We start from the raw sequence: 22,063 nt of genomic DNA on the forward strand, positions 1-22,063 counted from the left end.
TGTTTTTTAGGCTGTGTCCCTTCAATATTAAAACACTTTAACAAACGACAAGGGAACCGATCACAGGCAGCAGAGAAAAGTGGTTGGGCGGGGGTGGGGTTTGACCATGGCCTGCAGGTAGGAAGGAGCTGTTCATTTCATTTGCCCTGTAGGCTAGCACCAGAGTCCTAAATTGGATGGGTGTTGCTACAGGGAGCCAGTGCGGAGAACGGAAGTTGTGTGCAAGAATATGGGGCCGTTGAACACCTCCGAATGTAACGTTGGCATTAGCTAACTAACTAACGTTAGCATTAGCTGTGTGTGTGTAATAGTAAAGTAGTGGTGTAATCCAATGGTTGCTTGTATAACTGTCTGCTCTGAGATGGCAAGCTGTGCCCACCCTATGTGCTTGGCATAGCCTATAAGCTACCATTTGTCAGCAGATAATATATAACTATACCCTTGACACTGTAAAACTGTGATCAGACTTTGGAGTGTCAGTGCCACAGACTGCATAAATGGCAAAGTTAAAGGTTTGCAACACTCCTATCTTATCTCAAAGAGGAGACTTGTTTAAAAACTATGTTTATAGTTTTATAGTTTATTGTTCTGTGATTATGTGCACTTTATTCTGTTTTTTGTTTTAGTTTATTTTATATATTGTACAGCACTTTGGTGCAACTTCGGTTGATTTTAAACGTGCTTTATAAATAAAGTTGACCTTGACCTTGACCTTATAAATATAAACATAGCCTACTTTTTTAACTAGTCTCCTCTTTGAGATAAGATAGGAGTGTTGCAAATCTTGAACTTTATAAATGATTATATATGATAATTTTTTCAATCAAAGATCAACATCAAACGTCAATCAAATCTCATTTGGGGAGAGCCTGGTTTCTATTCGCTTGGTTTCCGGTCTAGAGCCCGCTGGTATCCCGTCACACAAATAACGAAACGAGCAGCCTAGTCTCGCCAGGCGCTACGAATTAGAATAAAACATGGACATACCAAACAAAAAAAGCCTGTTCCAGAAGCCGCATCGCATCGTAGGTTTATGAGTAGGCTTGTTTTTGTACAGGGAAATCACTATCCGCTTAGACCGGATCCACCACAACTGCAAAGCAAATAGGCCCCAGGCTTGAGTTTGGGGCATTTCTGCTAGATCCCGCCCTAGCACGTGTTGCGCATGCGTAGTGAGTCGCTCCCAAATTTATTCAGCGTGCATAAAGCAGGACTGAACCAGGAAACTCTGGACCCTCGGACCACCGGCAGCACGAGTGGCAAAACGCAAAAATTGACCAAACATGTCGTGGCTCTTCGGTTGGGGAAAAGGGTCTGGTACTCCTCCAACGGATGAGCAGACACCGTCCACCGCTGCCGAAGGGGGTTCGGGGGGATCGAATGGGTCGGGGGGAGATAAACCCAAGGACAAATGGAGTAACTTCGACCCAACTGGACTTGAGAGAGCAGCAAAGGCAGCAAGAGAACTTGATAAATCGCGTATGTATCAATTTGACACGAGTAGCAAGTAAACTCGCAGGATTTCAATGCATAACGTTGCCAAGGTTTTGCAAGCTCGTGAGGATCACCTTTTGCAACATGGTTGCAGAGCATTCGAAGAATGTGCAGCACATTACAGAAACGTACATTAAACCTGTCAGTGGTGTAATTTAATTGCCCAAACTGAAATGTGTCTGCAACAGGCTCTGTAGGATTTGGTGGGCGTGTCAGTGGAGGAAAGAACAAAATGTTCCCGAGGGTGTGGACTTGCTCAGAGATCGCATTACCGTCCTTGTGTAGGGCATGTGTACCCTACAGTAGTCTATGGTAATCCACACGTGTGTAGCCTGCACGGGGGTATATATTTAACCAATGAATGTCACGTGTGTGGGGCTTGCATGGTACATACTGTCTGTGCAGTAGACCGTCCAAGTACAAGGTTCAAAGCTCAACAGGACAGAGAAGTGCTATGGAAGTCACGGCCATACATTGTTGCAATGATTGTATTATGTGCAATTATTAATCAGTTCTATGGAAGGAAATATGCAAGTATAAAGTTGAGTGTCTTCTCAATTCTATAGGCCATGCAAAAGAAGCACTGGATCTCGCTCGAATGCAAGAGCAGTCGGTACATATGGAGCATCAGAGTAAAGTGAAGGTGGGTCACTGCCAAACATGTTCAACACCTTCAAATGAATGGCTATAATCTACGACCTTGTCACAAGCACTCACGTCCAGCACTTTGTACACAAATTATGCGCATACGTTGTCAGTTCAAGTGCTAATTCCCTCCTGAACTTTCTCAAGTTAATTTTAAGCTATTTGTTATTTTATTTAGGATTTTACAGATCAGATTTTTTTCAAAATCATTAATCATCATGATCAGAATCACAATTTCTCTGAAATAAAATTGTTCCATTTACTAGTGATGGTCAGCGTGGTTTAATCTATCTCTCTATCAGGAATATGAAGCGGCTGTGGAGCAGCTCAAGGGAGAACAGATCCGTGTCCAGGGGGAAGAGAGAAGGAAGACCCTGGTTGAAGAGACGAAACAAAACCAAGCGGTATGGAAGCGGCTGTGTTGTTTGAACGCTCGGGGGCGGCTGAAGCTCAGTTGGTAGAGCGGGTCGTTCAGTGATTGAAAGGTCAGCGGTTCGAATCCCAGCTCCGACTGTCCACATGTCGAAGTGTCCTTGAGCAAGACACCTAACCCCAAATTGCTCCCAATGAGCAGGTTAGCACCTTGCATGGCAGCTACCGCCATTGGTGTGTGAATGTGTGTGTGAATGGGTGAATGAGAGGCCATTGTAAAGCGCTTTGAGTGGCGCTAAGGTGGAAAAGCGCTATATAAGTGCAGTCCATTTACCATTTACTCAATGTATTTTGTGTCTAAGGTATTTTTTTAGACTAAATACTTTACTCTTACCTCCAGAGGGCACAATATCAAGACAAACTTGCCAGACAGAGATATGATGATCAACTCAGGCAACAGGTAAGCTCTCCTTGAATTTCTATTGTATCTTTGAGCATAAGTCTCTGAATGGGATGTTCATAATGTGTTTTGTATCTGCAGCAATCTCTCAACGAGGAGAACCTGCGCAAACAAGAAGAGTCCGTCATGAAGCAGGAGTCTATGAGAAAAGGTGGGGTATGACGCACCTTCCTTTGGTAAATTACCCACGTTATCGTGATACACAAGACCAGACTTGCGTGTTATAGCTTATGTACAAGTGCTTGGAAAATCATGCCTACAGTACATACGCACTACATGATTACTTAAACAGTATTATTACATGGCTCTCTGAAATACTGCATTCTGATTGGACAATTGCGCATTCTACCGGTGCATTATTTAAGTAATTCACCAAAAAGTGAATAAAAAGTGTAGTCTTATTATTATTAATGTCGTTGATAAGTAGCCGTGTAATAAGCGGGATAGCATATGGTCAGCCGGTCATTATCAAAGAAGAGCCCTTAAGTGCGTTACAAAACCGAATGCACTGTCGGGGATCTTCTTTTTATATGACGACCGGCTGGCCATACGATACGCCTTAGTTAATGTTTAACCCGAACATGGCATTCTTTTTCCTGAGCAGCCACCATTGAGCATGAGATGGAACTGCGGCACAAGAACGAGCTGCTTCGCGTGGAGGCGGAGGCCAAAGCTCGCGCCCAGGTGGAGCGAGACAACGCAGACCTGATCCGGGAGCAGATCCGGCTTAAGGCAGCAGAACACCGACAGACCGTTCTAGAGTCTATAAGGTGAGCTTGAAGGATCTGTACACTGGAACCTGAAGCCTTACGACACTATGGGACGACACCATTTGAATCATAAGGCTCAGCTCGTGCTGTGATGCTTTCAGTTGCAGTAATTTTCCGTGATTGAGCGAGTGCTCAAGAGCAGAATCCTGGAATGCAGTGGGGTATGTGGAGAGCGTAATGGAATCAGCGAGTGTGATAATTGTGTTTTGCTGACGGCAGGACTGCTGGAGCAGTGTTTGGAGAAGGGTTCCGGGCCTTCGTGTCTGATTGGGACAAACTCACAGCCACGGTAAGAACTCACCCCCCCATCTCCTCACACTTCCCCTTGAAATATATTCTAATCTCAATCTTGTCGTTGGAAGAAAAAGTTGTGAAAGAATCCAACATATTCTGACGCATTTTTACTAAAGACTGAGGTGCATCGTGTTCTCTGTGCAGGTGGCTGGGTTCACCCTCCTGGCCGTGGGGGTGTACTCGGCCAGGAACGCCACAGGCGTGGCTGGACGCTACATTGAGGCTCGCCTGGGAAAGCCCTCCCTGGTCAGAGAGACCTCCAGGATCACTGTTGCAGAGGCCATCAAACACCCCGTAAAGGTAAACGCTTCTCATAAGGCAGCTAATGCATATTAGTCTAATACTCAAACAAACGAAACAGACTGTAAACTTTGACTTGTCTTCTAATTTTAGACAACTAAGCGTCTGAGAAGCAGACCACAGGATGCTCTGGAGGGAGTGGTACTCAGTGTGAGTATCAAAAGTACTCGCTATGTATCCGAAATGTAAGGCGCAATGGAAGCATTTGTCCCTCTACGCACGCTCTCTGAAGCCATTGTTAATAAATCTCTTCCTGATTTCCTCCCCGCCTCCCCCGTTTCTTCTCTCCGTTCTCCACCATGCAGCCCTCCCTCGAGGAGCGCGTGAGGGACATCGCTATCGCCACTCGTAACACCCGGCAGAACAAGGGTCTCTACAGAAACATCCTGATGTATGGACCACCCGGCACCGGCAAAACCCTCTTTGCTAAGGTATACAATGACTAACTGTAGGACATTACCGTTGCCTGCTGCCGGACAGGCACGTGGTCAGCATGATCATGGAGCTTGTCCGAAACCGCAGCTTCACCCTTAGCTCCGGTAGCGGACCACAAAGAACGGCGTCCCCCAGGGATCTGTCCTGGCCCCCCCTCCTTTATAATATCTACACCTACGACCTACCGATCACAGTCTCCAGGAAGTATGCCTACGCAGACGACCTTGCGCTGGTGTACTCAGCTGGAGACTGGCAGGCCGTGGAGGAGACCTTGAGCCAGGACATGCAGACACTAGCGTCATACCTCCGGAAATGGAGATTGAAGCTCAGCGAGGCAAAGACGTGTCGGCGGCCTTCCACCTTAACAACAAGGAAGGCAAACGTGAGCTCCGAGTGCACATCGATGGAAGACTCCTGCCATGCAACACAGCAGGTCGCTCACGTTCCGACACCTCGAGTCACTGCGCAAGAACTTAACAGCTCGTGTGGCGTTGATGAGGCTACTGGTCCAATCAGGCTGGGGCGCCGGCGCAAAAACACTGCGGCACTACGGCAGCCCTAGCCCTGGTCTACTCGACCAGTTAATATTGCGTACTGGTGTGGTGTCACAGCACTCACGAAGCCTTGCGCATCGTGACAGGATGCCTGCATCCTGTGGGCAACCTTCCCATCCTCGCAGGCATCCAGCCCGCTGGCCTCCGCCGCACAGGAACCTCAGCACGTCTCGCCTGCCGGGCCGTGGAGCTTAACCACCTGCTCCACGACAGGCTCACTGCAACAGCGGAGCCTCCCCGGCGTCTCAAGTCGAGACCCCCTTTTGTGCCTGCCGCACGGGATACTGATACATGATACTTCACACCTAGAAACGCTGGTCTAAAACACGGAGCTGGAATGAGAGTTGGAAGATGAGGAGGCGGGCTGTTGAAAAGTTGATTGCATCATTTTAGTGGTAGTCTTATTATCCCATTCATTACACATATTTTTTAATACTATCACGTTTTCCAATCATTAACTCCATGTTCTGTTCCATTGCTTCCTAACCCAATAGTCTGTTGCTTCTCCCCGTAGAAACTGGCTCTCCATTCCGGGATGGACTACGCCATCATGACAGGTGGAGATGTGGCGCCCATGGGCCGTGACGGGGTGACGGCCATGCACAAGGTCTTCGACTGGGCCAGCACGAGCAGGCGGGGGTAAGATTTGTCACTTCACTTGGCGCCGTTTACAGTAGCTAAAGGTCAAGGTTGAACATATAGACGGCTCTGTTTGAACTGCATAGTATTTGGCATAACTGTCCATGTCTAAAGTATATGGCGAAGCACAGATGTATGGGAGTTGGTTGGGTTTGGGTTTGGGGTTTGTTTAGAAGACCAACCTTAGGAAACCATTGTTAACAATTACCAAGCTTACCTCTTTCTCTCCACCCTCATCTTATCCCCTGTAGACTCCTGCTCTTCGTAGATGAAGCCGATGCATTCCTGCGTAAACGAGCCACTGTGAGTTCCATAACAAGTTCAGTTCGCACGAGTTAACATCATCTTTGATCACATATTCATGTCCTTGTTTAATATTATTTTAAAATCTCTTTTTTTTTTGCATTTGCCCCTCCAGGAGAAAATCAGTGAGGACCTCAGGGCCACCCTAAACGCATTCCTTTACCGCACTGGGGAGCAGAGTAACAAGTTAGTAGCGACCTTCCTCTCCGTGTTATTCAAAGTATACTATGAAGCGTGAAAAGGTCATTGCCATGATTGAGAAGGTCATTGCCTACCTTTTAAATAATCCCATTTCCCCGCTCCAGGTTTATGCTTGTGCTCGCCAGTAACCAGCCAGAGCAGTTTGACTGGGCCATAAATGACCGTATTGATGAGATTGTAAACTTCGCCCTCCCCGGGCTGGAGGAGAGGGAGAGGCTGGTGCGACTCTACTTCGACAGATTTGTACTGGGGCCCGCCACCATCGGGAGACAGTGAGTGAACTTGTTTCAGCTCATTCTTGATATTCTCCACCTTACACTTTCTAAAAAAAGTGATTAGTAGAGGTCACCTTGCTGATTGGACTTCCATAATGACTTGAAGACTATGTGATTAATCGAAGGTCTCTTACCCAGTGCGCCCCATCTTAATGTGCTCTACAGGAGAATGAAGTTGGCCCAGTTTGACTATGGACAGAAGTGTACTGACATCGCAGCTCGTGCGGTGGGCATGTCCGGACGCGAGATCTCCAAACTCGGTGTGGCCTGGCAGGTGAGTGCACGTGACCTGTGATGCTGTGACCTTTGACCCTGAAGTGGTCACGTATGTAAGAAGGTACACAAGGTGCTTTTTTTCTTTCCTTCCCCTCCCTCTCTTAGGCTGCTGCATACTCGTCAGAAGACGGGATCTTGACCGAGGCCATGATCGACGCGAGGGTCGAAGACGCCATCAAGCAGCACGCGCAGAAAATGGACTGGCTGCAGATGGAAGGGGGCGCGGAGAGCGGCAAAACCGGAATGGTGATTCCCCGGGAAGAGAGCGCCATCGGCTTCACGGCGGCCCAGCAGGCTGTGCCTCTGGCCCAGGATTCAGCCCCCACCATCCAGGAAGTGCTTCCGGTCGCGGCGGCGATGATCGCTGGCGCTCAGGCCGCGGCCATGGCTGAACCGGTGGAGGCGGCCGCCGTCGTTGAGGAGGCGGCCGCTCTTGTGAAAGAAGCGGAGGCCGCTACTCCCGCCGCCGAGACCGTCGCCGAATCTCCGTCCCTCAGAGAGGCCGAGGCGGTCGAGACCATTGCGGAGACTGCGACCGCCGCCCCATTGGTGCAGGAGGCTGACGCCGTCAAGGACGCGGCGGCACCAGGAGAGCCGGCCGCAGCGCCTGTAGTCGAGGAAGCCATCGCGCCTGAGGTGAAAGTGGTGGAGGTGGACGTGACTGCAGAGGTCAAGGAGGCGGAAACGCTGGTAGATACGGCCCCCGTCATCAAGGAAGAACCAAGTGAAATCCTAGCTGCCCAGGAGGTGGAGGCCGTAGCAGCAGCTGAGGAGGCTGCTGCTGTTGTAGCTGAAGCAGCGCCTGCTATTGCTCAGGAGGTCAGCAAGGAATCAGAAGCTACGGTTGTAGAAGACACGAAAGAGTCTGGGACCACAGTAGCTGAAGTTGCTAAGGAGGCTGAGGCAGTCGTAACCGAGGTTGTTAAGGAGTCAGAGCCAGTAGTAACTGAGGTTGTTAAGGAGACTGAGGAAATGGTAACTGAAGTTGCTAAGGAGACTGAGGCAGTAGTAACTGAAATTGCTAAGGAGATTGAGGAAGTAGTAACTGAAGTTGCTAAGGAGATTGAGGCAGTAGTAACTGAGGTTGTTAAGGAGACTGAGGAAATGGTAACTGAAGTTGCTAAGGAGACTGAGGCAGTAGTAACTGAAGTTGCTAAGGAGATTGAGGAAGTAGTAACTGAAGTTGCTAAGGAGATTGAGGCAGTAGTAACTGAGGTTGTTAAGGAGACTGAGGAAATGGTAACTGAAGTTGCTAAGGAGATTGAGGAAGTAGTAACTGAAGTTGCTAAGGAGACTGAGGCAGTAGTAACTGAAGTTGCTAAGGAGACTGAGGCAGTAGTAACTGAGGTTGCTAAGGAGACTGAGGCAGTAGTAACTGAAGTTGCTAAGGAGATTGAGGCAGTAGTAACTGAGGTTGCTAAGGAGACTGAGGCAGTAGTAACTGAAGTTGCTAAGGAGACTGAGGCAGTAGTAACTGAAGTTGCTAAGGAGATTGAAGCAGTAGTAACTGAAGTTGCTAAGGAGACTGAGGAAATGGTAACTGAAGTTGCTAAGGAGACTGAGGCAGTAGTAACTGAAGTTGCTAAGGAGGCTGAGGAAGTAGTAACTGAAGTTGCTAAGGAGGCTGAGGAAGTAGTAACTGAGGTTGCTAAGGAGACTGAGGCAGTAGTAACTGAAGTTGCTAAGGAGACTGAGGCAGTAGTAACTGAAGTTGCTAAGGAGACTGAGGCAGTAGTAACTGAAGTTGCTAAGGAGACTGAGGCAGTAGTAACTGAGGTTGTTAAGGAGACTGAGGAAGTAGTAACTGAGGTTGCTAAGGAGACTGAGGAAATAGTAACTGAAGTTGCTAAGGAGACTGAGGCAGTAGTAACTGAAGTTGCTAAGGAGACTGAGGCAGTAGTAACTGAGGTTGCTAAGGAGACTGAGGCAGTAGTAACTGAAGTTGCTAAGGAGACTGAGGCAGTAGTAACTGAGGTTGCTACGGAGACTGAGGCAGTAGTAACTGAAGTTGCTCTGGAGACTGAGGCAGTAGTAACTGAAGTTGCTAAGGAGACTGAGGCACTTGCCGCTGAGGTTGCAAAGGAAGCTGAGTCCGTAGCAGCCGAGGTCGCCAAGGAGGTTGAAGCCATAGCAACCGAAGCAGCCATAGCAACTGATGTCACAAAAGAGGTGGAGGCTACAGTGGCAGAGACAAAGGTTGACACTGAAACTGCAGCTAGCAAGGAATCTGATGTCGCCAAGGACTCTGAGGCTACTGACACTACAGCCGCAAAGGACTCGACAGAAACGCCTGCTACTCAGGAGGCAGATTCCAACACAGCTGAAAAACCTGCTGCTAAAGACCAGGATGGGGACCCAGATAAACCTAAAACTCCCCCCAATAAATGGTTTAAATGGTGAAACTTGTGAAGCCAAGGGTTAGGGAGAAAGGAAAAGTGAATAAGAATTAAAAAGATGTATTGTTTTGATTGATGTTCTGTGGAATGTACTCTGTGTGATTAAAGGGCTATTGATGTTTGCTATCAATGGGCAGTTTCAGTCCTTTTATCCACATTTTAAATTAAGAAATGATATGGGGTGGTGGCGGGTTATAATTAAAAAAGAAATGAGAGAAAAAAAAGTATATGAATGGTGTAAGAATAGGAGGAAATGACAAGACCTTCAGGCAGGCATGTGGCTCTTAAATGGGTTGTCTGTTTATATACCACTGATTTGCCAACATATTTGTTCATTCTAGTATGTTGAATGCCATTGTCTAAATATGCCAATTTACCTGACAGTTGCTCAATATTTCAATATTTGCCTCTTCGTCCTATAAGTGAGATAACCCTCACACCAAGAACGCAAGTACAAGCACTATATATTCACAGTAGCCTACAGTCACTTGTTTTGAGGGAATGACACATTCAAACAATAGGGGTCACTGTTGTGCTTCAATGGCACTTTTAATAAAACAGACATTTCATCCTCACAACAGCAATGTCTGGACACCGAGGGGAGGGGGACTGGTGAGGGTTCCCTCTGCTGATAGGCTGGTTGCTTCTGTTAAGTATGAGGGAATTGAATCTAGCAAATCAGGAAGTGCTACTGGACACAGTATCGGGAAGATGAGGGAAGCACTGAACGGTCTTCTGTCTTATCTTGGCTGGCATCAATTTCTCATTTCTCATAAACTATAAGAATACAGCATAGAGAACCCAGACCACAAGCACCGCCCCTCCCCTTATATATTTACAAGTAAAATTAATACATTCATTTAATTCACTAAGTAACAAAGCTAATTTGTGTTTTTTTTTTTAGCAGAAATCACACAGTTCACGTTCAGTCTTACTCTTCTTTCTTCACGTTCTTTTTCCTTCATACAGTTCATCATGTTTACTCTACAAACAACGCACACTGACTTCTCCTCACACCCTGCTGTCCCACCTCCCCATACTCAGAATAACTATTTACAGAAGCAGCGATCTAATTGTCCAATCACAAAATGTTTTAACCCACCCGCTCCCATTCGTTAAGCCCCTCCCGTCAAGAGAAAGACCCTCCCACCCAAAAGAGGAGAAAAAATAATTATGACGCCCCGTTCTCTCCAACCCCATTCAACACAATGGCCACGTCTTACCCTGTTCTAAAAGAGCATGCCAAGTTTCACCAATGAACACATAAAATGTCTCTATACAGAAAACACCCTTAAAAATGTTTTTTTTCCCTTCCTCCTTCAATAGTAGACATGGACATAAGACAAGATTTCAGTGGCAACTAATCATGTTCTTCTTCCTCTGCTTGAGTTTTGGGTTGGTTGTTTTCTGACTTTGGTCAGTCAGGTCGTCGTAAGAAAGTCCTGTGGTGGGGATGGGGGGGCGGGGTAGTTGTGTTATGAACAGTGAGTGGGCAGTTTTCAAGGGTCTCTGAGGCAGCAGTTGGCCATGGGGCAGTTTAGGGGGGGGGGCAGGGTGTAGAGAAGGTGGGGGGTCTTTGTTTCAGAGTCAGAGGTGGCGAGGGCTAGGGTGGCCGTTGTGGTAGAGCTTCTGCTTGATGTGGACCATGTTGCCGCTGGAGTCTTCCAACTGTCTCAGCTGGGCGCGGCGGCGCAGGTCTCGGAGGTTGCAGAACTGGGGCAGCCACGACCAGGACGGGGTGTCTGGGACGGAGGAGAGGAGAGGAGAGGAGAGGAGAGGAGAGGAGAGGAGAGGAGAGGAGAGGAGAGGAGAGGAGAGGAGAGGAGAGGAGAGGAGAGGAGAGGAGAGGAGAGAGGGAGTGGTAGAGGGGAGGATAAATTAGAGCAGCGAGCTAGAGCGAGCTATCTGAACATCACTTCGTGGAGTCTGGAAATCACTCAAATTGTGCCATTGTCCATCACTGCAGAAATAACAATGACCCAAATGAGCACCACTAAACCCAATCCTTAATGTAGTCCTTGATGCACGTTTATTTTTTCACCGACAAATGACACTGCGTCTCACAATACCTGTCAATTATGTGGAGTGAGATTTTTAGGGGGGTAAGCATGAGTAAATGGGACGAAGGAGATAAAAGACTGAAGCATTAAGTTATTGGGTGAGCTGGGAATCAATCACTTAGAGTGCATTCAATGGCCAAAGACAACTTTGGAGCCATACTAGTGTGTAATAAATGTCTTCAGTAAAGCCCCTTGGTGCCCTACTGTACCTTTAGATTCATTTGTGTTGTAAGCTAACCAGGTTAAATAAAGAAGGGATATAAAATAGAATCTACACAAATGGGCCGAGCCGATTCGTGACGGCGAGTAACGCCCATTCCCACCACTCACACTCCAGGTTGTGTTTTTATGCGTCTCAGCTACAGCCAGACCCAGAATCCTCTCTCCAGCACACGAGGGTGCGGTAAGCGGTGTGTGGTAAAGTAGTGCAGGGATTTGCCTGTGTCAGACAAAGATCTCGCTGGCGAGGCGAGGCGAAGCCCGCTGACACTGACAGGGGAAGGAGGGAGAGCCCCAGACGGCACGCCCGCTAGCAAATGGCCCCGCTAGGTTGGGGGGGAGGGCGGGGAGTGTGGCCGGGGGGAGGGGGAGGCAGGTGGTATAGCGTGGGGGGAGTCGGTGGGAGGGGAGAGGGGGAGAGTTATTTATAGCTGTGAATGGGTATGCAATCCACAAGGACTGCTCTGAAGGGTATGTGAAGGAAGAGAGCGCACGAGGCAGCTTCCTCTCCTCATTTCAATAAAAGGATGGAGTGATGGAGTCGAGAGAAAAAATTACAATGGTAATGTGATGCAGGAAACGAGGTGACGGCAAAAAAAAACGAAAAGTACAGTTCTGTTCTGGAAGCAGGTTTGCTATGCCAAGTCATCATTTCCCCCTTTTTTTATTATACTTTTTTATGTTCTGTGTCTTTCCAAAAGGAGACACTGCTCCCAGGGGGAGAATGTATCAGATATTCATGGAAAATAGACAAAAGAGAACCGCCACTTCTCCAAGAGGGTGTAAAGAAAAATGGATTGGGGAGTAGATTGAATAGCTGAATGGAGACGGGGGGACGGGGGGGGGGGGGGGGGGGACGGGGAGTCAGGAGCTGTAGAATGAATTAGAAATAGAAAAAAAAACACAAAGAGAATCAATGTGCATTTCAATGCGGTGTGTGTGTGTGTGTGTGTGTGTGTGTGTGTGTGCGTGCGTGTACATATATATTTCTCTCCAGCCATTCCAGCTGCTCTCTCTCTCTCTCTCTATTTATAGCTGTGGAGAAGAGCGAACGTGTGTGTGTGTTTGTGTGTGTGTGTGGGTGGGGGTTGGGATGTGAGAGTGTCTCCACCCCCCTCTCCCCATCTTCCTGCTCCATCAGCCTCACCTTCACTCCCCATCTCAGGGAGGCTAAACGAGTGTGACCTGCTATCAACGTCACACACCCTCAGAGGGGCATTCCCTCCCTGCGCTAGGACTCCAGCGGCAGGAAAGGCCTGTTGCCATCACCCTACAGCGGTGATGGATGCAGCGTCTTGGTCTGTACTCTTTATCTGGATGTACTGAATGTAATATACTGATGCATCAGGGATAATGTCCTTCCTCACTGTTTTTTTGTCATATGTATAAGATGTACCATGTACAATGACACGCTCAGAATATTTACTTACACAATCTGAGATCAGGGATTTATGGGGTGGTTTCCCATGGAGTTTCCCATCTCTTCTGCTTTAACTTCTTTTTTTAAATGTAACTAATCAGGGCTGAGTTTCCCAGAGGCATCGTAGCGCTACGTTCATCATAGCACTACGATGAACGTAGCGCTACGATGCCTCTGGGAAACTCAGCCCAGGTCAGTAATTCCTATTTACAATGATAGCCTAGCATGGGTCAGGGGAGGGGGCAGGAGAAGGGTGAGAACATACCAACTTTGAGACAAGACCAGTTGAGCACACATCAGCATCCCTCTTTTTACCTGTAAAGCGCAAATTAGAAGGGTCCTCCCATCCCCCATATTTGAATGGTGATTTTATTGGAAGTCGTTGGTTTACCCGACACTCGCAAGCGCTTACAGTCAAGCCGTAAAGTCTGCACACGCCTTCAGTTTCTCCACATTTTGATGTTACAGCCTTATTCCAAAATGATTAAATTCATTTTTTCCTCATCAATCTACACACAATACCCATTAGACAAAGTGAAAACAGTTAAGACATTTTTGCAAATGCATTCAAAATAAAACACTGAAATATCACATGTACACTCCCTTTACTCAGTACTTTGTTGAAGCACCTTTGGCAGCAATTCCAGCCCCACGTCTTCTTGGGTATGATGCTACAAGCTTGGCACACCTATTTTTGGGCAGTTCCTCCCATTCTTCTTTGCGGATCCTCTCAAGCTCCATCGGGTTGTTTCGGGAGCGTCGGTGCACAGATTTTCAGGTCTCTCCAGAGATGTTCAATTGGGTTCAAATCTGGGCTCTGGCTGGACGACTCAAGAACATTCACAGATGTGTCCCGAAGCCACTCCTTTGTTATCTTGGCTGTGTGCTTAGGGTCATTGTGATGTTGGAAGGTAAACCTTCGCCCCAGTCTTAGGTCTAGAGTGCTCTGGAGCAGGTTTTTTTCAAGGATCTCATTGTACTTATAGCTGCTTTCATCTTTCCGTTCCCGCTGCTGAAAAACATCCCCACAGCATGGTGCTGCCACCACCTTGCTTCACTGTAGGGATAGTATTAGCCTGGTGATGCGCGGTGCCTGGTTTTCTCCAGACGTGATGCTTGCTAGACAAAAAGTTCAATTTTGGTTTAATCTGACCAGAGAATCGTGATCCTCATGGTTTGTGAGTCCTCTAGGTACCTTTCGGCAAACTCCAAGCAGGCTATCATGTGCCTTTTACTAAGGAGTGGCTTCTCTAGCATAGCCTGATTGGTGGAGTGCTGCCTGGATGGTTGATCTTCTGAAAGGGTCTCCCATCTCCACAAGGATACACTGTCAGAGTGACCCTTGGGTTCCTGCTCACCTCCCTGGCCAAGGTCCGTCTTCCCCGATTGGTCAGTTTGGCCGGGCGGCCAGGTCTAGGAAGAGTCTTGGTGGTTCCAAACTTCTTCCATTTACAAATGATGGTGGCCATTGTGCTCTTTGGAACCTGTCATCATTAGGTCGTCCTCAGACGAGCTTGACAGCCAAGTCTCCAATCCTCTCGGTCGTCCATACATCCAGCCAGTTCTACAGAACTCTCCACTCCTGCGTCCCTCCTCAGTACATCCACGTATGTTGGTGTGGGACGTCCTCTTAATCGGTGCTCGTGTGTTGGCTCCCAGAGCACCAGCTTGCTGGCTGGGAGTTCATGATGTTCATGACCTGTAAAACTGCAGAAAATGTTCTGTACCCTTCTCCAGATGTATGCCTTGACACAATCCTGTTTCTGAGGTCTGCAGATAATTCCTTTGACTCCATGGCTTGGAGTTTGCTCTGACATGCACTGTCAACTATGGGACATTATATTGGCAGGTGTTGGCAATCCTGAATCATGTCCAATCAATTGAATCTACCACAGGTGGACTCCAATTAAGTTGTAGAAACATTTCAAGCAGTATGAGTGGAAACAAAATTCACCTCACCTCACTTTTGGGTGTCATATCAAAAGGTGTGCACACTTGTGTACATATTATATTTTCAATTTTGATTGTTAACAAATTAGCCCAAATGTCTAAAAACCTGTTTTCACTTTGTCATTATGGGCTATTTTGTGTAGAATTTTGAGACAAAGAACGAACAGAATCTATTGTAGAATAATTCTGTAAAGTAAGAAAACGTGGAGAAGGTGAAAGGGGTGTGCAGATGATCCGGCTTGACTGTAACTGCTGAGGAGTTTTTTCTCTGTGGCAGTTTGAATATCCAGATCATAGAGCCTACTAAGTATATACCTAGATAAAGAACCAGGCCGACTCTAAAATATAGGCCTGTTTTGACATTGAGAGGTGTAAAAGAAAGCTGACGTAGATGGAATATTCTGACATATATACGAGGACTTATTATTAGAGGAGGTGAATGGGAGAGGCGATTCTCTGACACTTTAACATTGTCAAGTCTGTTCATCGATGTGAATCTTTCCGATGTATAGAAATGCTCTCCATGCTGATGGTAAGGAATCTTTTTTTTTTCGCTGAATCATTTCAGAAATGACATTTTTGATATTCTTTATATTCTGTTTTCCTCTCTGTGGTTACAATGTGTGCTGCCATTTTCTGTGCAGTAGTGAACCTGTCAGTGCCTGTAATACACCGCTCCAATAATTCCAATACCGAACCACAATGCAGCTGCCAACTATAGCTTACTGTGTAATACACCATATATCCTGTTCATTAAAGCATTGTTCAGTGTAACACACACAGGATATCTTAAAAAGGAAAGGTGGACCACTGCTCCCCTGATAATGTCACTGTCAAGTTTTGAGTTTATGGGATAAATATCCAACACATTAATTTTTTTACTTTTGGCTGGCTGTGCTGCTACAAAATCCCAATCCTGACAAACAGCAGAGCATAAATATGTGACTTTTTTGTGTGTGTGTGTGTGTGTGTGGAAAATACTAAGATACTAAATGTGCTTAATTGCTATCAGATACAAGCAGACGTGTACTATTCACACATATGATCTTCTTCTTCTTCGTCGTGTGGGTGAGGTGTTGTGTCCTCTCCCCCCCCAGGCTCGGGGCCGAGGGGCTATCCTTTTTACCACCCCGAGCCTGGGTGAGAGGGGTCACCCGGGCTACATATCCAGGCACATCTCCAGGAGCCATGTCACCCATATGAGCTGAGGCCCAATGGGACAGCGTGGTGCCGGGGTGGCGGTGTGACTCACCGTAGTAGCGACTGGCCCTCCAGGCCCTGACCGCGCAGTGGAGCACCCCATCCAGCCAAAGCAGCAGCCAGCTGATGCAGAAGCCCAGGAGCAGGCCCAGCATCAGGTCCATCTCCTGCTTGGTCACGCTGTCGCTAACAAAGTAGTTCTCTGACGAGTCCACCAGGGAGTGGTCCCCGTCATACGGGATCACATAGTGCACGTGGTGCCTGAGGACAGAGAGAGCAGGGTTACGTTACGTTTCCCAACGTTTTTTCCCCGGACAGGTTTTGTGATGGAAAGCTGATAGTGATAGAAAGGTGGACAACTGGAATGTGTAGGGGTGGGACCATTGTGTTGCTTCTGTGTATGAAATGCGCTATACAAATAAAGTTTGATTTGATTTGATTTGACAACTGAAAAGAGGAAATGGGGCGAGGGAATAGAGGGTAGAGTTACTCTAAAAAGGTTCCTATTAGACAATTTAGTTACAATGGAACAGAATACTGAACACGCTGGAACTGCTTAGTGACAGTACAGTGCTGAGTATGTAATACTGTGCTGTTATAGAAAAATAAACTGTACACAGGAAGATGTATTGCCTCGGTTCCACATTAATCACAGTTTATAGGGAACCCATATAATATGCCTTCTCTCATAGCAGTTCCAGAGAGCCATTACTATGAAAACAGGAGAAGATATTGTAGCGGAATCCCCTCTTTGGTGCTCATACAGTGGCAACTCGTGGCCAATGTTTATCCAATTACTGACATGCATTCATTGTGGATTACAGTAGTAATATGCACTGGCCACTATTCAACATCAACCAAATCCATCAGAAAGAGGAAAGTGTGTTTATTCTAACAACAGCCTATGGTATCTATTGTATTCTGCACCTGAAATGCATAGAGTGAGACCCTGGGCTAAGCTAGGGGCTGAGGTCCGACTGACTCACATATAGTCCCAACTGCCAAAGGAAATGACTGATTAGATGTGCACCAACAACACAATGACAGCTCAACACCTCATGCACAGAAAGTAGACTCAGCATTCAAGCTCAGGCACTATTTCCCTCTCTTTCACCTGTCTATCCCACTAAATATTTGTGCTGGGAGCATAAATATCTTATGTAAAACGCTGGCCGATTCGTATTCCAAAGCATTTTCAGGTCAGTGAAAGTCAACAGCAAAAATGACATGACATGAGAGGTTTGGGAGTGTAGTACATATGTAAACAGAGAGTTACAAGGTAGAAATCTCAGTCTACTGTAGCTCAGGAGTTGATGCAGAATGTGTGTATGCCCATAAATATGAATGAACATCAGAGAGAAGTGTATCAGGATAAAGGTAACTTACTGGATGTGATGAATAGGAGGGAAAGTGGAGCATATGAGTATGTAACTTCTTATACTTATACTATATACTTATACTTATACTCTGCCCTGATGGTCAAAGTGTCACACAAAGCAACTACAGCACTAGGCATGAGAAGTTATTTAGCTGATGCTTTTATCCAAACATTTGTGTAGAATAAGTGAACCGACGGTATATCCCAGTCATCGTCAGTGAAGCCTTTTAATAAGAACAAGTGACATCAGCAGTCACAGTGCTACTTTTTTATGAATGGAAGCGTTTCTCCACAATGAATGTCCCTAACTTGTTGAAAAGGTTATACTGTAGGATAATAACGTCCCCACCTCCCAGTCGCACATTACAGCCAAACCACAAACCCTCCAAAAAGCCTAAATGTTTTGGAGTGTGTGAGAGATCTCCCATAAGCTTGAGCAAGATTACCCCCTCTATGACAATGTCAACATTACCTCACATTGGGTGACTGGTCTGAACAATCCTAATCTCACAAATCGAATGACCCTGACTCTCAGGCTCTCTAAAACATAGTGGCAAAACATAGTGGCATTATGGCAATACCTCAACTCTACACAAAACATAGTGGCATTATGGCAATACCTCAACTCTACACAAAACATAGTGGCATTATGGCAATACCTCAACTCTGATAGCCAGGCAAACACAGTACTTGTTTGTTTGTTTGTGAATATATGGATCCAATAAGCCAAGCAAGTTTTACAAATGCAATGTTACATTAAGGATCATTGACCGACTCCTTAGTAGGCTATGGAATTGATGAGACCATCGAGGTGCCCGATGTCAGGTCTTAATATCCTAATGAAGGCTGTGTGTGCATTAGATCACAGGGCTCTTATTCTAAAACGTGACCATTGTCACCATACCCTTGGGCAAGGCACAGGGTAAAAACACACAAACAAGATCAGAGACATCTGGCCCACTCCCTGTTTAATGTCCCTGTCCATGTGAGGCATATGGTATCCTCACTAATCTCACTGTTTTATGTACACGCTTGATTTTATTTGTTTATTTTGCTTGGATTATTAAATCATCACTGGCTTTAATAAAACAGGCAAGTTCTATGCCTATAGGCTTCCAATACCCTCACGTTAAGGCAGTCTATCTTTTAACCATATATCAGGTTGAATTCCTCTTTCAGTCCTCAAGATCAATGGTGACAGGCTGTTCACTATTGGCTTAATTTTGCAGTTCTGTCTTCTCATCATCAGCCTTCCCTAACTGTATGAAATATGAAAGATGAAAAACGCACTTGATGCTCAGGCCTAATTGTGTGAGCTGCCACCGCTCAAAATGATCCCTCATTTCTCACAATTCATTACATATTTATGGCTCCAGCTAAGCACACCTTCGTATGCAGTAAAAATGGAATCACAGTGTATAGCCTGAGACACCGTCAAACCCTGCATCGTAAACAAGCCATAGCCTATACCGTAAGACACATACACGCATACAACGGGTAAAATCAGTCGACATCAATTAGCTATTTCACAAGATAACGCATAATGCCGCTTACATTTGAAGGCTTGTTATAACGGATAATGGAGAGAAATCATTCTAGAGGCCTGTGGACTAATTGTAATTTGACGTAGAAAATACCAGCGTTTTTCACGACTATCCCTATATTTTTGTGGCACATTCTTTTCAAACGAATTATTGATTGATATTGGGTTTTTCTTTACCTTCCACAGTTGCAATGACAGACCCGGTCTTCCCCTCGTAGATGCGGTAAGATGTAGTTGTGAAAGCGATCCAGTAGTGCGTTCATATCCATTAAACAGGCTATCGCCTGCAAAGAACCATTCGTGTCAACTGGGACATGACAAGCACTATTTCCAATATAGCACCGTTATATGACCTGGCATGCCACTCCATTTCAGATAAAACTGATAATTACATTAAAAAACCCTCAACAGAATTACTCACTTAAAATAGACTGTAGATAGCTTATTTATAGTAGCCATGGCTAATTATAGGTAGGCTAATACGATAGTTTACTTCCACATGTGCAATGGCCAATATCCGTTTATATTTAAATTATGGGCTCATTTAGCCTAATAGGCCTAGGCTATTCATAAGTTCAAAACAGTGTTCTTAAGATAATTCATGTTGGGGGTGCAGTAGAATAAACATCTTACCATAACAACTGAAGCACCAAGAATCATGAAAATCATGGTGGTTGTAATCATATGCATCAAAACTTCCAAACTCGCCGCCCTGCTGACGCCTTCTCTACCCGCGGCACTGCAAACGCTCCGGCTGGGCTCTAGGCGCTCTGTCCCGGGAGGAGACGCTCATTGAGGCGCCCTGACTGCACCTGACTCTCCGTCCCTTTAAACTCGCCAGATTGGAGTGCAATTTAACGGCGCGCAGGAGCTGAGCCGGCACCGGTCTCCTTCTTTCCCCCGGTTTGACACAAGCGCTCAGCCTTCACTGTCCTCTCCTCGTCCAGCGAGGTGTCGGTTCTATGCGGACCGGGTCCTGGACAGTTACGCGTTCAGCCCCGCGGTTGCTGCACCATTCTTGGCGGAAAGAGGATACTGGTAAAGAGACGGTCCGGGCCCCTCTGATGTCCAATGCAACAACGTTCTTTTCCCGGTACGTTTTCCGATCCCATTCAAAAAATTTCAGCTAACACGAAAAAGGGTGAGCCGGTCTTTGTACAGGGATGTCCCTGGGTTATGCCCCCCGCCCTTCCCTCAACACAGCAGGTTATTCCCGTTGTATCAATTAGTTAATTGACGAGATATCGATAAATAGGATCCTCCATCGACAAAACATTCAATTGCTCTTTCCTATAGCAGATATTTCAAATAAATGCGATAGTCATTTTTATAGCAGTCCTCCTCTTGGTGCATATAAATGGCTTGATAACATCGATGCCAAACCGAATCGAGACATAGAACCAGTCGGAACTGGACCCACCCTAGCCTCAGTCCAGTTGAGATCAGGCAACGGCAGCTGCATCAACGCACGGAGCCAGACACGCATGATTATCCCATCTCGTCTTATCGCAGCCAGAAGCATCCACCACCACCACCACCATCCCTTTGCGTGCGTGTGTGCATGCGTGCGTGTATGTGTGCGTTTGTGGGCGGGAGGTAGCCTATCCTATAGAGAGAAGAAAATCGAGAATCTGTACACCACCTATAATTTCAGTCATAAAAACATTCAGATTTGTTCGACCAGATAATTCCAAGAATAGCCTAGTATTCGCAGTGGTTTAACCTCTAGCCTAGACTATATTTTCTCCTGGCTTTACCCACTCATACCGATCCCCTCGATATCTCTCTCCTTTTCTCTCTCCAGTCCTTGCAGTTCATTTTCGGATTCTGCGCCATTTCTCTGGGTTCAATTGAAAAAGATAGGCTACGTGTGTGCATTTATAGGTTATACACCAAAACATGACATAATTATTACATCTGTGCTTTATTTTAGAAGGAGAGCCATCTACACCAGACTGAGTTTCAATAAATTTGAACGACCACCCGGGAACAATGTCAGGCTGTGACCCAAATGTATGCAAGTTGGATTCCACCGGGTGTGGACGTCAGTGATTTAAAACCAACACACTGAATGATTAGAAAAACCGACATTATAAACGTTTGTGGTTCACAAGAAGACTGCCTGTGAATAAGATAATCAATTACAATTCAATTTTCTCGTATAAAGTAGCGTCTAGTTCAGTCTCAGGCTGAGGATCAAGCAGCCCATGGCCACAACAATTCAGGACCTTGGACAGCAGCCAATTAGCTCAACCTAATGTACCAGCAGCCACTGGCCGTCTTCCTCCCCGTTTGGACCAATTTGTCTAAAAGAGCGGGCAGCACTGGACGGATAAAATACAAGATAAACTTGTAGATTAGGCTATCGGTTTGACCAAATTGGCACGAGAGCAAAATCATTCAAAAGACCAAAGTATAGCCTAATGCTAGTAGGCTATTTCATAAGTCCAGCTAAATCCAACAATTTTCTTAGATTAGGTTTCCTGCAGTCAAAATAGTGACTCTTATTTTGAATAGGCCCCCAGGCCTCCATATGCTGGGATGGCATTGCACTTTTTTTTTTTTTATCGTGTCTTCTTGTTTTTCTTATGACATTCGTATTTTCCCATCCCGTTACTAATGCATTTTATGGGGCTGTTTCTTGATTCACTTACGTCTGCTGCTGGTGTTATCAACAAATTCACTCTCTTTCTCTACTCAACCCACTCTCCCCACATATAATATATTATATTCTCTCCAACTGCACTGTCAAAAGGAGGGGTTGGTGAAAAGGGATAGAACAGATTTGGTAGAGGAGAGGATGAGAGTGGCAGACTTTCCTTCAAAACACATAACTCACCCTCCCACCTAATCCTGAGTCATAAAACTGATACACACTG

At 46.2% G+C, this 22,063-nt stretch overlaps 2 protein-coding genes across 2 annotated transcripts; one reads left to right on the plus strand and one right to left on the minus strand.

Moving 5' to 3' along the window:
• Positions 1 to 1,283: 1,283 nt before the first annotated feature.
• LOC311329982 (uncharacterized protein) lies at positions 1,284 to 9,418 on the plus strand (the record flags this gene model as incomplete). Its single annotated transcript, XM_084461932.1, has 16 exons — positions 1,284 to 1,479; positions 2,061 to 2,137; positions 2,442 to 2,543; positions 2,912 to 2,971; positions 3,053 to 3,122; positions 3,576 to 3,741; positions 3,961 to 4,030; positions 4,180 to 4,335; positions 4,429 to 4,485; positions 4,641 to 4,766; positions 5,839 to 5,963; positions 6,215 to 6,266; positions 6,382 to 6,452; positions 6,572 to 6,739; positions 6,908 to 7,016; positions 7,124 to 9,418. 16 exons carry the CDS (start codon positions 1,284 to 1,286, stop codon positions 9,416 to 9,418), a joined length of 3,900 nt encoding a protein of 1,299 aa, XP_084318058.1.
• Positions 9,419 to 11,001: 1,583 nt separating this feature from the next.
• tmem240a (transmembrane protein 240a) lies at positions 11,002 to 19,874 on the minus strand (the record flags this gene model as incomplete). Its single annotated transcript, XM_084435962.1, has 4 exons — positions 11,002 to 11,156; positions 16,316 to 16,524; positions 19,362 to 19,468; positions 19,818 to 19,874. 4 exons carry the CDS (start codon positions 19,872 to 19,874, stop codon positions 11,002 to 11,004), a joined length of 528 nt encoding a protein of 175 aa, XP_084292088.1.
• Between the last annotated feature and the right edge of the window lie 2,189 nt (positions 19,875 to 22,063).

The sequence above is a fragment of the Borostomias antarcticus genome (assembly GCF_949987555.1).
Source record: "Borostomias antarcticus genome assembly, chromosome: 3".
Classification (NCBI taxonomy): Eukaryota; Metazoa; Chordata; class Actinopteri; order Stomiiformes; family Stomiidae; genus Borostomias; species Borostomias antarcticus.